Genomic DNA, 14,116 nt, shown 5'->3' with positions numbered 1-14,116 from the left:
GGATATACTTGTGTAAAGGTTCTGTTAAAACTTTCCACACTGTCATCTTTGGCAGCTGAACTTCAAGACTTGCTTTCCAAATAGACTTCTTAGGACAACTAAGGTACGATGCTCTGACATGGCCAACATCCTCTTCAGACCAATAGACTCCTTGGTCACTCCATGCTTTTCTCTTTACATACACATCCAGTCATTTCAAACTGACTATACCACCAGTAGACGTTTTTGTCACATTGGGGATCACAATTAAACTTTAAATGAAATGCATGCTGAACTGAAATTACAGGTTCACTTTCCGTAAACTGCATAACATGAAACACTTTATACTCAGAAGTACCCATTTTGTGTAGGTGGTGCTAGCAGGAGAACATCATATGAGTACTTGTAGATTTGCTTATCTAAAACTGTGAGTAACTCATAAATTGTGACATTTAACCAAAACTCTACAATGCTTACAGTTGCTACTATTAAAATTTATAACTTGCACATTCTTTCATGGGCACACTGTACAATGTCACGACCACCCAAAGCAAAACAGTGCCAACAACTCCTTCAAGGCTTCAAAACACAGGTGACACTGATTGGGAAGAAAGGCCATCAAAATTGACAACACACAGTGGTGTACACATAATCGAGGAATTGATTCATAGCTATCGCAGATTTTCTGATAATGAGGGTTATCACACAGAATTTCTCTAATAGCTTTGCCAGTGAGGAGCAGATTTCTATCATCAAGGAACTGAAAGATTGGTAGTCTGTTTGCAGAAACTAGGTGACTGTGTTGCAAAATTGTGTCTTGTATCATTTTGAAGTGTACAGCAGTATTCAATAGAAGTTGCTTAGACTGCCATAATACAGTGTAACCTACTTTTAGAAGTCACCCCGTACATAATCTATCTAAATTACACACACTATTGTTCCAGGGTGTCCATATTTAACTATTTTTTTAAGAACTAATGCTCAAAATATCCATCATTATACTTCCAACTTCCAGTTCATTCATATTCTAAATATTACAGGGCAACCAAACCAGGTTCTTAGTTTCAGTCTCCTCTCTATACTTTAAAAAAAGTCCATTGAGTAAATTTAAAGTTCAAATTTCATATAAAAACTGGATACACCAATTTGTTGTATCAAAATACTAACCCACAATTTGTTGCTCTCTTTATGTGTGTTGTGGCCGCGTCAGACACATGCATGTAAGCTGTAAGAAATTGAGAAACATTCTCAGTGGCAAATCAATACAAAGTTTTCGTAGCATGACAAATGGAAACTTGCACAAGTTATCTTATACACAAACTTACTTCCTGGGAAAACTGGTACATTTAAAGAAATTTAGGCAACAAAAAGGCCAAAGGCAAACACAAACCACACTACAACTCCAGTTTCCTTCAACAGATGTTTGAAGTCTATAACATTGAAACAGTTGGTACAAGACAATGATTTGTGTATGATTTCAGGATTGGCAACAAGAGGAGAAAAGCTGACAGGAAATTGTCTGTGGTAACTACAACCGTGTGTACAAGGAAGAAAATAAAATAAAAATCATTTTATCCTCTAATCAGTCTGTGCTTGATTAAAGTCATATAATATTCTGATAAAGTGAATACAATAAAAAAAGCTTTCACTACTCAACCAAATAAAACATGGTGAATAAAGAAACCATTCAATCTCCTCATAAAACTTCTAAAAACATATAGCTTTGCTACACACACACACACACACACACACACACACACACACACACACACACACACACACCTACACACACACGCACACACACACACACACACACACACACACACACACACACACACACACACACACAAAATCACATTTCCATTGAAGTTATTGGTAGGAAGGAAGACTAGTGTTTAATGTCCTACTTACAATGGGGTCATTAAAAATGGTGAACATTGTGAGATTGAGGACTGACAGGAATGGATATTGTCCATTTCTTTTCGAAGGAATTACCCCAGCACTTTCTTTGAGCGATATGCAGAAACCACACAAAACCCAAATACAGATGGCCAGACAGTTACTGAACCCTAATTGCCCTCAATATGAATGCAGCATGTTAACAAATGTGAAGACATTAGAGAGATCAAAATATCAAACATACAGCAGTGAAAGAATTCACTGCATGTGGATTTTCTACCAAGGAAATCCCCTAAAACTGCTTAAGTCCATGGGATGAAGAGGACAGAAGTAAATTTGTAAATGACTGTCAGGTAAGTGGGTTTTTTGGCAGACAACAGCTTCCCCTATTTTCCAGACCCTCAATGTGTAATTTCTTGCTATGTCTTCACCGAAGACAAAGTTTCGATCCCAGAGGTGCTGCACCAAAGTTCTGGCTGTCTATTTGCTGAAAAGTATCTCTAACAGTGTTAAAAGCAAGTTAAGTTATAGTCAGCCCAACTTTTCTTGAGATGTGAGCTGTTCAGAATGTGGAGAGGGAAGGGGTTAGCAATTTTAGAGCCCTGGGATGTGGAATGTTGCAACAGGCAATGAGCGAAGACCTTACTCAGTGCTGACAAAATTTGCAGCAAGTGATATGTTCTGACTTCTTCCTGTGTTAGAAATGATGCACGGAGAAACATAAGGTAGAGAAGGAAACTTAGTAGGTGAATGTGGATTGGGGGTAAGAAAATAAGGAGGAAGCCGCCTGGTATAATTTTGCACAGAGCACAACTTAATCATAGCTAACACTTGGTTCAAGAATCACAAAAGAAGGTTGTACACATGGAAGAAGCCTGGAGATACTGATAGGTTTCAGATAGATTATATAATGGTAAGACAGAGATTTAGGAACCAGGTTTTAAATTGTAAGACATTTCCAGGGGCAGATGTGGACACTGACCACAATCTATTGGTTATGAACTGTAGGTTAAAACTGAAGAAATTGCAAAAAGGTGGAAATTTAAGGAGATGGGACCTGGATAAACTGACTAAACCAGAGGCTGTACAGAGTTTCAGGGAGAGCATAAGGGAACAAGTGACAGGAATGGGAGAAAGAAATAGTAGAAGAAGAATGGATAGCTTTGAGGGATGAAATAGTGAAGGCAGCAGAGAATCAAGTAGGTAAAAAGACGAGGGCTAGTAGAAATCCTTGGGTAACAGAAGAAATATTGAATTTCATTGATGAAAGGAGAAAATATAAAAATGCAGTAAATGAAGCAGGCAAAAAGGAATACAAACGTCTCAAACATGAGATCAACAGAAAGTGGAAAATGGCTGAGCAGGGATGGCTAGAGGACAAATGTAAGGATGTAGATGGTTATCTCACTAGGGGTAAGATAGATACTGCCTACAGGAAAATTAAAGATAGCTTTGGAGAAAAGAGAACAACTTGTATGAATATCAAGAGCTCAGATGGAAACCCAGTTCTAAGCAAAGAAGGGAAAGCAGAAAGGTGGAAGGAGAATATAGAGGGTCTATACAAGGGTGGTGTACTTAAGGACAATATTATGGAAATGGAAGAGGATGTAGATGAAGATGAAAGGGGAGATATGATGCTGCGAGAAGAGTGTGACAGAGCTCTGAAAGAACTAAGTTTAAACAAGGCCCTGGGAGTAGACAACATTCCATTAGAACTACTGGCACCCTTGGGAGAGCCAGTGCTGACAAAACTCTACCATCTGGTGAGATGTATGAGACAGGCGAAATACCCTCAGACTTCAAGAAGGATATAATAATTTCAATCCCAAAGAAATCAGGTGTTGACAGATGTGAAAATTACCAAACTATCAGTTTAATAAGTCACAGCTGCAAAATACTGACATGAATTCTTTACAGACAAATGGAAAAACTGGTGGAAGCAGACCTCGGGAAAGATCGGTTTGGATTCCGTAGAAATGTTGGAACACATGAGGCAATACTGACCCTGAGACTTACTTTAAAAAATAGATTAAGGAAAGGCAAACCTACGTTTCTAGCATTTGTAGGCTTAGAGAAAGCTTTTGACAATATTGACTGGAATACTCTCTTTCAAATTCTGAAGGTGGCAGGGGTAAAATACAGAGAACAAAAGGCTATTTACAATTTGTACAGAAACCAGATGGCAGTTTTAAGGGTCGACGGGCATGAAAGGGAAACTGTGTTTGGGAAGGGTGTGAGACAAGGTTGTAGCCTCTCCCCGATGTTATTCGATCTGTATATTGAGCAAGCAGTAAAGGAAACAAAAGAAAAATTCAGAGTAGGTATTAAAATCCATGGAGAAGAAATAAAAACTTTGAGGTTCGCTGATGACATGGTAATTCTGTCAGAGACAACAAAGGACCTGGTAGATCAGCTGAATGGAATGGCCAGTGTCTTGAAAGGAGGATGTAAGATGAACAACAACAAAAGCAAAATGAGGATAATGGAATGTAGTCAAATCAAATCAGGTGATGCTGAGGGTATTAGATTAGGAAATGAAACGCTTAAAGTAGTAAATGAGTTTTGCTATTTGAAGAGCAAAATAACTGATGATGGTCGAAGTAGAGAGGGTATAAAACGTAGGCTGGCAATGGTAAGGAAAGCGTTTCTGAAGAAGAGGAATTTGTTAACATCGAGTATAGATTTGAGTGTCAGGAAGTCGTTTCTGAAAGTATTTGTATGGAGTGAAACATGGATGATAAATAATTTGGACAAGAAGAGAATAGAAGCTTTCGAAATGTGGTGCTACAGAAGAATGCTGAAGATTAGATGGGTACATCACATAACTAATGATGAGATATTGAATAGAATTGAGGAGAAGAGGAGTTTGTGGCACAGCTTGACTAGAAGAAGGGATCGGTTGGTAGGACATGTTCTGAGGCATCAAGGGATCACCAATTTAGCATTAGAGGGCAGCGTGGAAGTTAAAAATCGTAGAGGGAGACCAAGAGATGAATACACTAAGCAGATTCAGAAGGATGTAGGTTGCAGTAGGTACTGGGAGATGAAGAAGCTTCCACAGGACAGAGTAGCATGGAGAGCTGCATCAAACCAGTCTCAGGACTGAAGACCACAACAACAACAATTATATCAAGCCCACAGCACAAGATTAAACAATAAGCAGTTCAATGCATATTGGCTACTGCAGTATACATTGGCAGCATTAGCTCTCATCATGAAGACTTTTGAATTCTATTGACAAGTTTGTATATGGGCACCCTCCTGTAGCATTACCTTTCCTCAACAGAAGCAGTCGATACCGGAAATATTTTCGAATTTTGAACAGGATAATATTATCTCAGCTGTGTTTCTAAAAAATTTCATATGATTTTGTACACTCTGTGTTATATTACACACTAAAATGTATAAAAATTAATTACTCTATTTTCGTTGCTATGATTGAGATGTACTTGCTCTGTATGTACAGTTTTTTTTTAGAAACATTTGAAGTTAAGAAGTATTTGGCACACTTAAAATTTCTATTATTAATTATGCAATCTGATGCTATTTATTATGTTTTTTCTGGATTCATTTATAAAATAATAATATAAATTAATAGAAATTCACTTGTCAAGAAAATTTGTAAACCCTTTGGAACATCATTACTACCGCAGAATGAAGTAGTAGTGGGCATGCCTCCTATGTGATCGGATGTGTTTTTATATTTGGCAAGAACAATATAATTTTGGCTTTGTTAATGTGAAAATTCAAAAGACAGTGTGATACAGAATAATGTGAGAGAATAAAATATTTGTGAAAAAAAAATACAGTGTAAGCAATTCTTCAAAGTTAATTATGTCAATTGCAACCATGAGATCCCAAAATGTGAAATTTTCAGCTTCAAGAATCAGGCCCTAGACGTGAAGAACTGGAGCCAACTATGAGAAATGAAGATAAGTAAAAAGTTTATTGTAAATCTTACTCCTCTCATAACTTATTACAAGAGTTAACCATAAAGACAGTGATAACAACAAATTGTGGGAGGGGTGATTACAAGTTCCAAGCAGTATTACAGGACTCAGACCTCAAGAAATGTTAGACTATATATCAGCCATATTGCTTGTTGATAGCAACAATCGATCTTAGGCAACATAGAAGGAAATCCTATGGATTTCCCATCTGTTCTCCAAGTGTATTCTCTCTAAAATGCATGTTTTTAGGTATATGAAATTACAGGTTTGGCACAAAAAAGCTACAAAAATTAAAATATATTTTACGTAAACAGTACAAAAGTTTGATTTTGATTGAATTCACACTGCATAAAGGACAGATATTCAAAAATTTTAAACCCAATGTTATTAAAGTTTTAAACTTGTCCTTTCATAAAACCTTACTAAAATATTTCTCCATAAGAAAGAAAGCAGACTTTCTGTGTGTTGGACATGGAATTTCTAACAATTCATAACACTCATTAAACAGAATATTTTGAGCCTTAATTTAAAAAATTAGTACAAATTATATAAACGTGCCATATAATATATTTGTTGCAGTATTGCCACCATTACTTCTTTAAGAAAAGCTATACATCTGATTCCATTATCAGTTGTGGGAGATTATTTTGGGTGATCCTCCAATGACACCAAAACTGCGCTAATGCTGGTGGTTAATAGAGAATCTGTATGACTGTTGAATTTACAGTTTGTCACAGGCATTATTTTCGACACATGCCACCCCATAATAGTTATGCATTATTCTGTGAAACAATCACAGATATTCCAGAAAGTGTGTCTCAGACATATCCATGAGAGAATGCTGTGACAAAGCAACAGTCTGTGATTTATCAACCATCCCTGTATTTCAGAAAGTGTCTCTCACAAATATCCATGAGAGAACACTGTGACAAAGTAACAGACTATGATTTATCAACCATCCCTATAGGTAATTGTATACCAGTGAAAATGTACACCTGTTGTCGTCGTTTCAGTGATTAATTTTAATTCTTTTCTTCCTTTTACAGCCATGGTGATTTTTCTCTAGCTATTTTCATATAGTATGATACTGAGAGAGATGTCACTTATCCTTGAACCAATGGTGAGGAAAAACTGAAAGCATTAAAAGAGCTTTGGGCCCCACCAAACACTTTCAAGTTTCCAATCACTGGCAAGAAGCAGCTTTCTTTTCAGCATCATTTGACTACCAGACACTTATGGCTTGCATACTGAAACATCATGCAGGGAGCATTTTGAAAAGTATGTATTTACTTTTAAAAATGCACAGTGGTTGTGGTCTTCAAGTCCTTGGAGACTTTATTAGTAAACCATTTACTAAATGGAAGAGAGCTTCAGAGAGCTTTGATTAGACTGCAATAAGAAATATCAAAAATCAGCTGTCAAACAGGCAGCAAATTTTGAAGTTTGTGGAGGGTGAGGCTCTCCATGTTATGGAGATGATCAATGTAGAAAATAGTAAAGTCACTGCAAAGAACAGAAAAAGATTAATAACTATTGTGAAAACAATTCTTCTGTGCTGAAGACAAGAAATTGTCCAAAGAGAATGCTGGGATTCTGGAGAAGTTGGAATAAATGAACCTGCACATATTATTGTTGTCGTTGTGGTCTTCTGTTCCACCACTGGTTTGATGCAGCTCTCCATATTACTCTATCCTGTGCAAGCCTCTTCATATCTGAACAACTACTGCAGCCAACATCATTCTGAATCTGCTTACTGCATTAATCTCTTGTCTCCCTCTTCAATTTTCCCCCCTACATTTCCCTCCATCACTAAACTGGTGATCCCTTGATGTCTTAGAATGTGTCCTACCAACCAATCCCTTCTTCTAGCCAGGTAGTGCCACATATTTCTTTTCTTCCAAGTTCTATTCAGTATCTCCTCATTAGTTACATGATCAACCCATCTACTCCTCAGCATTCCTCTGTAGCACCACATTTCAAAAGCTTCTATTGTCTTCTTGTCTGATCTCTTTATCATCCACATTTCATTTCCACTCATTGCTACACACCGAATACTTTCAGAAAAGACTTCCTAAATCTTAAATCTATATTCAATGTTAACAAACTATTCTTCTTCAGAAACACATCTTTTACCATTGCCAGTCAACATTTTATACCATCTCTACTTCAGCCACCATCAGTTATTTTGCTGCCCCAATAACAAAGCTCATCTACTACTTTAAGTACATGATTTCCTAATTTAAATCCCTCAGCATCACCTGATTTAATTTGACCAAATTCCATTATTCTTCTTTTATTTTTGTTAATGCTCATCTTATCTCCTCCTTTCAAAACACTATCCAATCCGTTCAACTGCTCTTCCAAGTCCTTTACTGTCTGACAGAATTACAATGTTATCAGTAAACCTCAAAGTTTTTATCTCTTCTCCCTCAACTTTAGTTCCTACTCCAAATTTTTCTTCGGTTTCCTTTACTGCTTGCTCAGTATGCAGAATGAGTAATATTGGTGATAGGCAACAATACTGTCTTACTCCCTTCTCAACCACTGCTTCCGTATCTTGTACCTCAACTCTTCTAACTGCTGTATGGTTTCTGTACAAGTTGCAAACAGTCTTTTGCTCCCTGTATTTACTCCTGCCACTTACAGAATTTCAGAACCCTCCAGTAAACACTGTCAATAGCTTTCTCAAAGTATACAAATGCTATAAACATAGGTTTGCTCTTCCTTAACCTATGTTCTAAGAGAAGTCGTAGAATCAGTGTTGCCTCTGGTGTTCCTACATTTATTCCAAACTGATCTTCTTTGAGGTTGGTTTCTAACACATTTTCGATAATAATGATAATTTTACAGCATTATTCCATTTTCATGCTCAGAACGGCTAATAAAGTCTAATACATACTACAGCAAAAACAACTAGCATTATGCTTATCATATGAAGACTGCTCATCTGGAAAACAAATTGTTAGTGATGATTTTCTTGACTTTATCTGTGTATAAGAAGTTTCAGCTCAGTCATTGTCAATGAAGACTGTAACCACCTCTCATGAGATTTATTTGGACAAACTGGCTGTGCAAGGCTCTGATGGCACTGTAGCGATTAGCAGCTGGTTAGAGCCAAACAACAGCAATAGCAGAACAATACACAAGAGCATGATTCGCACAGTATGTGGTGCATATTCTTAATTTAGGTTCTAATGCATTCATGTGAGACAATGATGATACAGAACTGTATCATAATCTTAAATAGTGTAGTAAACCTCTCTGATGATCTCCGCTTCTGGACTACCTACTGAAGAAATTTGTGGATGAAATTAATTCACCTCATTCAATGCTGATCTCCCTTTGTGAGAGACAGTGGACTGAAATGTGAATGGCTGTAAAAAGATTTTGAGAAATGCTTCCTGCAGTAACCACAATACTTGGGGCACTTCAAGTCACTGCTAGTAGAGATGTCACAGCTGAAGCATACCAACTGTTGACAACCTTGGAAAGTAGCCAGTTTATCATGTCCCTACTTATACCAATGAAAGTTTTTTCATTGACAGCAAAACTAAACAAAACAATGCAGAAGGTAAATGAACAACACTTGCAGCAATGCAGGAAAAAGAAAAAGAAAAGAGATGGTTGGTTGGTTGGTTTGGAGAGAAAGGGACTAAACTACAGGGCTATCAATCCCAATGGGGGTGAAGCAGATGCTCAGAGAGAGATGGGAGAGGAGCAAATGGTTGGGGTAAAGGGTAGGAGGAGATGGGCTTACAGAAGAGTGTAATAAATACATACCCAGGCAATGCCAGATATTCACCTAGTTAGAAATAAAATGGGAAATTAAAGACTTATTGGTCTCGTTCTAATGACTGTTCATTGTGATCTTGCAGTGCAACTAGATTCTGAAGAAATTATAAGTAAATTAGCAATTAGACATATAACAGCAAATTTATTAATACTTAAACTTAAAGATGTTACTGTTATTTGTTAAATTACATTCACTTATGACCTGAAGTTACAGCGAAATGACAAAGAGTCACAAAATTAGGTACAAACGAAGAATAATAAAATAATATTTCATCATATAATTATTTGTATAATCTACTAACATACCTACAGTTTTCACTTTGTTACCTTTGTCATAAATAAGTATCTTAATATCTACATTACAAATGTTTTTTTTAAAAAAAGGTGCTTGGATTAATTAGTGTTTCCATCAGCTTTACTTGGAGGTGATATGGTTCCTAGTTTGTTATGGGATTTTTAATTTCCAATGGATTGACTTTATTGGGGTTAACAGCATTCCTTTTTATGGCATGAATGAAGTTATGGGTAAACTCTGGTTTAACTCACTAAAGGTCAATGTTGGACACAGTCTTTGCAAAAGCTTTAGGTATGTCAGTGATGGTGATACTTGTTAGTTTCACATTCTAAACCCAAATGAAGGATCTCCAGACAAATATTGCAGGAACTATAATAGTTATATATGTGGGAATAAATTTATTTTGTAGCAATAGTGAGGGAAAAGTTGTCAGTGAAGCAATAAATATTGTTCGTATGGCCACAAACTTATACATTGCATTTAGACTTGTAATTAGTGGCACAATATACAGAATGTCTGTTACTGGCAAGGTGTAAGAAGATGTGTAATAATTGTATGCAGCTCATTTGGCAACTCTTATGTCCCTTATCTATCCCAGTTATTCAAAATGGGAAAGAGGAACTATAGTTTAATGTGGATTCCAAACCACATGACATTCCTGGTGAGTCCACACATCATTGAGAGGTGAAGACTAGATTATGGCACATTGAAAATTTTGTATGGTCCAACTGGAATCTAGTTTCATGACCTCTCAGTTTCCATGCACATGCTATACCATTAAATCGTCAGGCCCGATTATCTAGTGCAGGGCAAGTCAGGGTGTGCCAAAATTCATGCCTGCCGCATGTGTGGGCCACTGACGGGACAAGCTGTGGCCTGTCTTTAGGCTTTGCTTGGTCCTTCTTGGAAGTAGCTGTAACAGTGCAACATTTCATTTAGCATTACTGTGTGGCATTTTTTGGTCAGCACAACTTTGAGTTTGGGACAGTTGTTGCTGTTTACCCTTTGCTGTTTGTTAATGGTATGAAAGACATTCATGGGTCCAGTGACCGTCTGCATATAAAAATGCAGTCTAGTGACTTATTGTTGCAATTCTTAAAAATGAAGTGGAATACCAGAAGAAAGGGATGAGAATTTGCAAGTTGCATAAGCAACAAGTACTGCAAGTTTGCTATAGGACAACATTACAGTACAAAGCACAAGGAATTTAAAGATTTAGTTGACAGTGGAAGAGCAAAAAATTATAACAATAGATGGACAAGATTCATTGTTCCGTACATCAGAAAGCACTTTTGTGCTGTATTTGCAGGCCTGGAGCACATCAAGAAATTGATGGTACATATAGTAAAATTTATGAAGTTGCACGCATTATTCCATTGTCAGTTGCACAGTTTTCAATGGGACCAAATGAAGAGTATAGAGACTTCATATATTACTGCCAAGTACATTGGTTAAGTCAAGGGGCATGCTTGGAATGATGTTTCAATTTAAAACTCAAAATTTTTAAATTTATGAAGGGAATAGGAGTGCAGGAATGAAAATTAAAACATCCTGAATGAAGTGCAGACTTCACATTTTAGGTGGACTTGACTGCACATTGCCCATAATGAGACATTGCAAGGTACATAATTTCTTTATGATTTGACGAGGATGCATTTAAAAACAAAATCACATTATAGGAGGGACACATTCTGACAAAGGCAGTCCAGTTCCCTAAGATCACCGACATTAAAGAAAACATGATGTTTGAAGAATTCATTGTGGCCTTGAAAGAACTACGGGGATAGTTTTATAAAGATTTTGAGGACACTGTCAATCCTACATGTGTTTCCAACCTGTTTTTAAGACCATTTGCATTTCAGTTGAAAGCACACCTGTGCATGAGCAGATGTAACTGATTGACCTGCAAGTTAATTCCTGTTTCAATGACAAATCTTTTTATATTAAATCTATCCAGGAAGTCTACATTACTTTCCTCTGGAAGAGCTTCCAAGTCTCCAAATTGAGGTTGCAAAAGTGCTACACTATTTTGATTGACATTTGTGAAGAGCCTTTTTTTGATTATGAAATTAAAAGAGCTAGGATTATATGGCAGCTTGAATGCAAAACTCTGAAACTGTCTGCATCTATCTGTATGCCAACAGTTTGTGCTAGGTAAAAACTGTGTCTTCAGCATGCCAAAAATAATTAAATAATATTGAAAAGGAGAGAAATAAAAAGACTGGGTGTGATGGTAGAATGACAGCTGTCCAGTGCTGGAATGGGAACAGGGAGGATGCTGGATGGGTGAGGACACTGACTAACGAAGGTTGAGGCCAGGATGTTTACAGGAATGTAGGATGTATTGAAGGGAAAGTTCCCACCTGTTCTATTCAGAAAAGCTGGTGTTGGTGAGAAGGATCCATATGGCACAGGCTGTGAAGCAGTCATTGAAATGAAGGATATCATGTTGGCAGTGTGTTCGTCCACAGGGTGGTCCACTTGTTTCTTGGCTATAGTTTGTCAGTGGCCATACATGCGGACAGACAGCTTGTTGGCTGTCATACCTACATATAATTCAGTACAGTGGTTACAGCTAAGCTTGTAGATTACATGATAGGTTTCACAGGTAGCCCAACCTTTGATGTGATAGGTGATGTTAGTGAATGGATGGGAGTAGGTGGTGGTGGAAGGATGTATGGGACAGGTCTTGGATATAGGTATATTACACGAGTGTGAGCCGTAACATACAGTATTGGTTTGATCGCTTGGCAAAGGGTAGTCAAGATCTGCAAGTAATATTGGGCATTCACCGTTGTCCTGTGCTGCAGAAAGTTAATCAGACGGGGTCCATCTTGGTCAAAGAAGAACATCAGTATAACCTTTCCTGCACTCATGTGGATGGCCTTGGCTTTTTTTGGTGGTGGTGACCCTGGATGCTTCCATTGGAGACTTTGTCGTTTTGATTCTGGTTCAAAGTGATGACACCATGACTCATCTCCAGCCACCACTCGTGCCAGGAACGCATTCCCTTCCTGAGCATAGCACTGCAGATGAACAAGACAGTGGGCCATTAGACATGCTTCCTGGTGTGGTTGAAGACTGTGGGACACCCATTGTGCACACACTTTGTGAATGTGCAGTTGTTCCTTTGCGATCGTGTGAACACTTCCAACACCCAATCCGACCACGTCGGCTATGGCTTTCACTTTCACTCAGCGGTTCTGGGTAATGAGTGCATCCACCAGCTGAATGATGTCATCGGTAATGCAGTGTGGTGCTCCAGACCATGCATCATCGGCTAACGACACCTTTCCTTCCCTGAAGCACTTGTGCCATGCCTTGACTCTTGCAAGGGACATGCAACGTTCACCATACACTTGTGAATTCATCGATGAATGTCCGTTCCTTCTACTCTGCCACTGTCAGAAAACGAACAACACCTCTTTGCTCTTCTTTTGACACCTCCATGTCACTGTTTGCAATGTGACTGGCAGCATTGGACGATTGATGGATGCTGTTGCTAGCTCTGTATAGTCATGTGATATGCACCCGTGCCCTCTAGCAACGGGCTGTGAACTTCCACACTCTGGTCGGAAGCACACCTCATTACACAAGCCACAATATTACCCTCCTGTCACTGGTTTGTGCATTCCAGACTCCAGTTCATTTCTTTCTCAATGTCCCTTATATATCTATTATAACATTCTGCACAAACACGTTTCACACTTGTCTCAAATCTACAGTTTTATCATAGCCCGCTTTTCAGTTAAGTTCAATTCAAAAATGTCTTCCCTCATTTCTGTGAAAATGTTCAATAGCTGTAGTTTTTGTTTTGTTTTTACCAGGATTAACAACACATTTCAGTCACACTCAGCAACAACATCACTTTGTCATTGCTACAATCCCTTTGGCTATTCGATTCAACAGTAGGTCATTTTTAATTTTTCTTGGTATCCTTTTGCATTCATACTGACTTAATGAGAATATGTAATGGTCTCTGCAGCCTTTTTCTCCCTGCTTTTATCAGCTCTGCACTGATTCTTTCATTCTACATCTATATTTATGTCCACAGTCTGCAAAGCACTGTGCTGTAAAGGGCAGAGGTTACCTGGAGTCTATCTCTATATTTTAACTTTCCAATTGTTGCTCACATCATCAAATCAAATTCAACTAATGTGTTTACTATGAGGCAGATGTGGGAGAAATACTGGCATTTAAA

The 14,116-nt window shown here is 37.8% G+C and overlaps 1 protein-coding gene across 1 annotated transcript in view; it reads right to left on the bottom strand.

The window, feature by feature from the left end:
- The window catches only part of LOC126412178 (modular serine protease-like), a 328,117-nt gene that overhangs the window by 216,283 nt on the left and 97,718 nt on the right, over positions 1-14,116 (bottom strand). Inside the window, exon 2 of the mRNA XM_050081661.1 lies at positions 1,147-1,204. Within this exon, the coding sequence (XP_049937618.1) occupies positions 1,147-1,204 (58 nt within the window). The remainder of the gene's footprint in view (positions 1-1,146; positions 1,205-14,116) is intronic.

Source organism: Schistocerca serialis, chromosome 7 (assembly GCF_023864345.2).
Source record: "Schistocerca serialis cubense isolate TAMUIC-IGC-003099 chromosome 7, iqSchSeri2.2, whole genome shotgun sequence".
In the NCBI taxonomy this organism is placed as follows: domain Eukaryota; kingdom Metazoa; phylum Arthropoda; class Insecta; order Orthoptera; family Acrididae; genus Schistocerca; species Schistocerca serialis.
The sequence above is the reverse complement of the archived record's forward strand: the minus strand, read 5'-3'. Positions and strand labels throughout refer to the sequence as shown.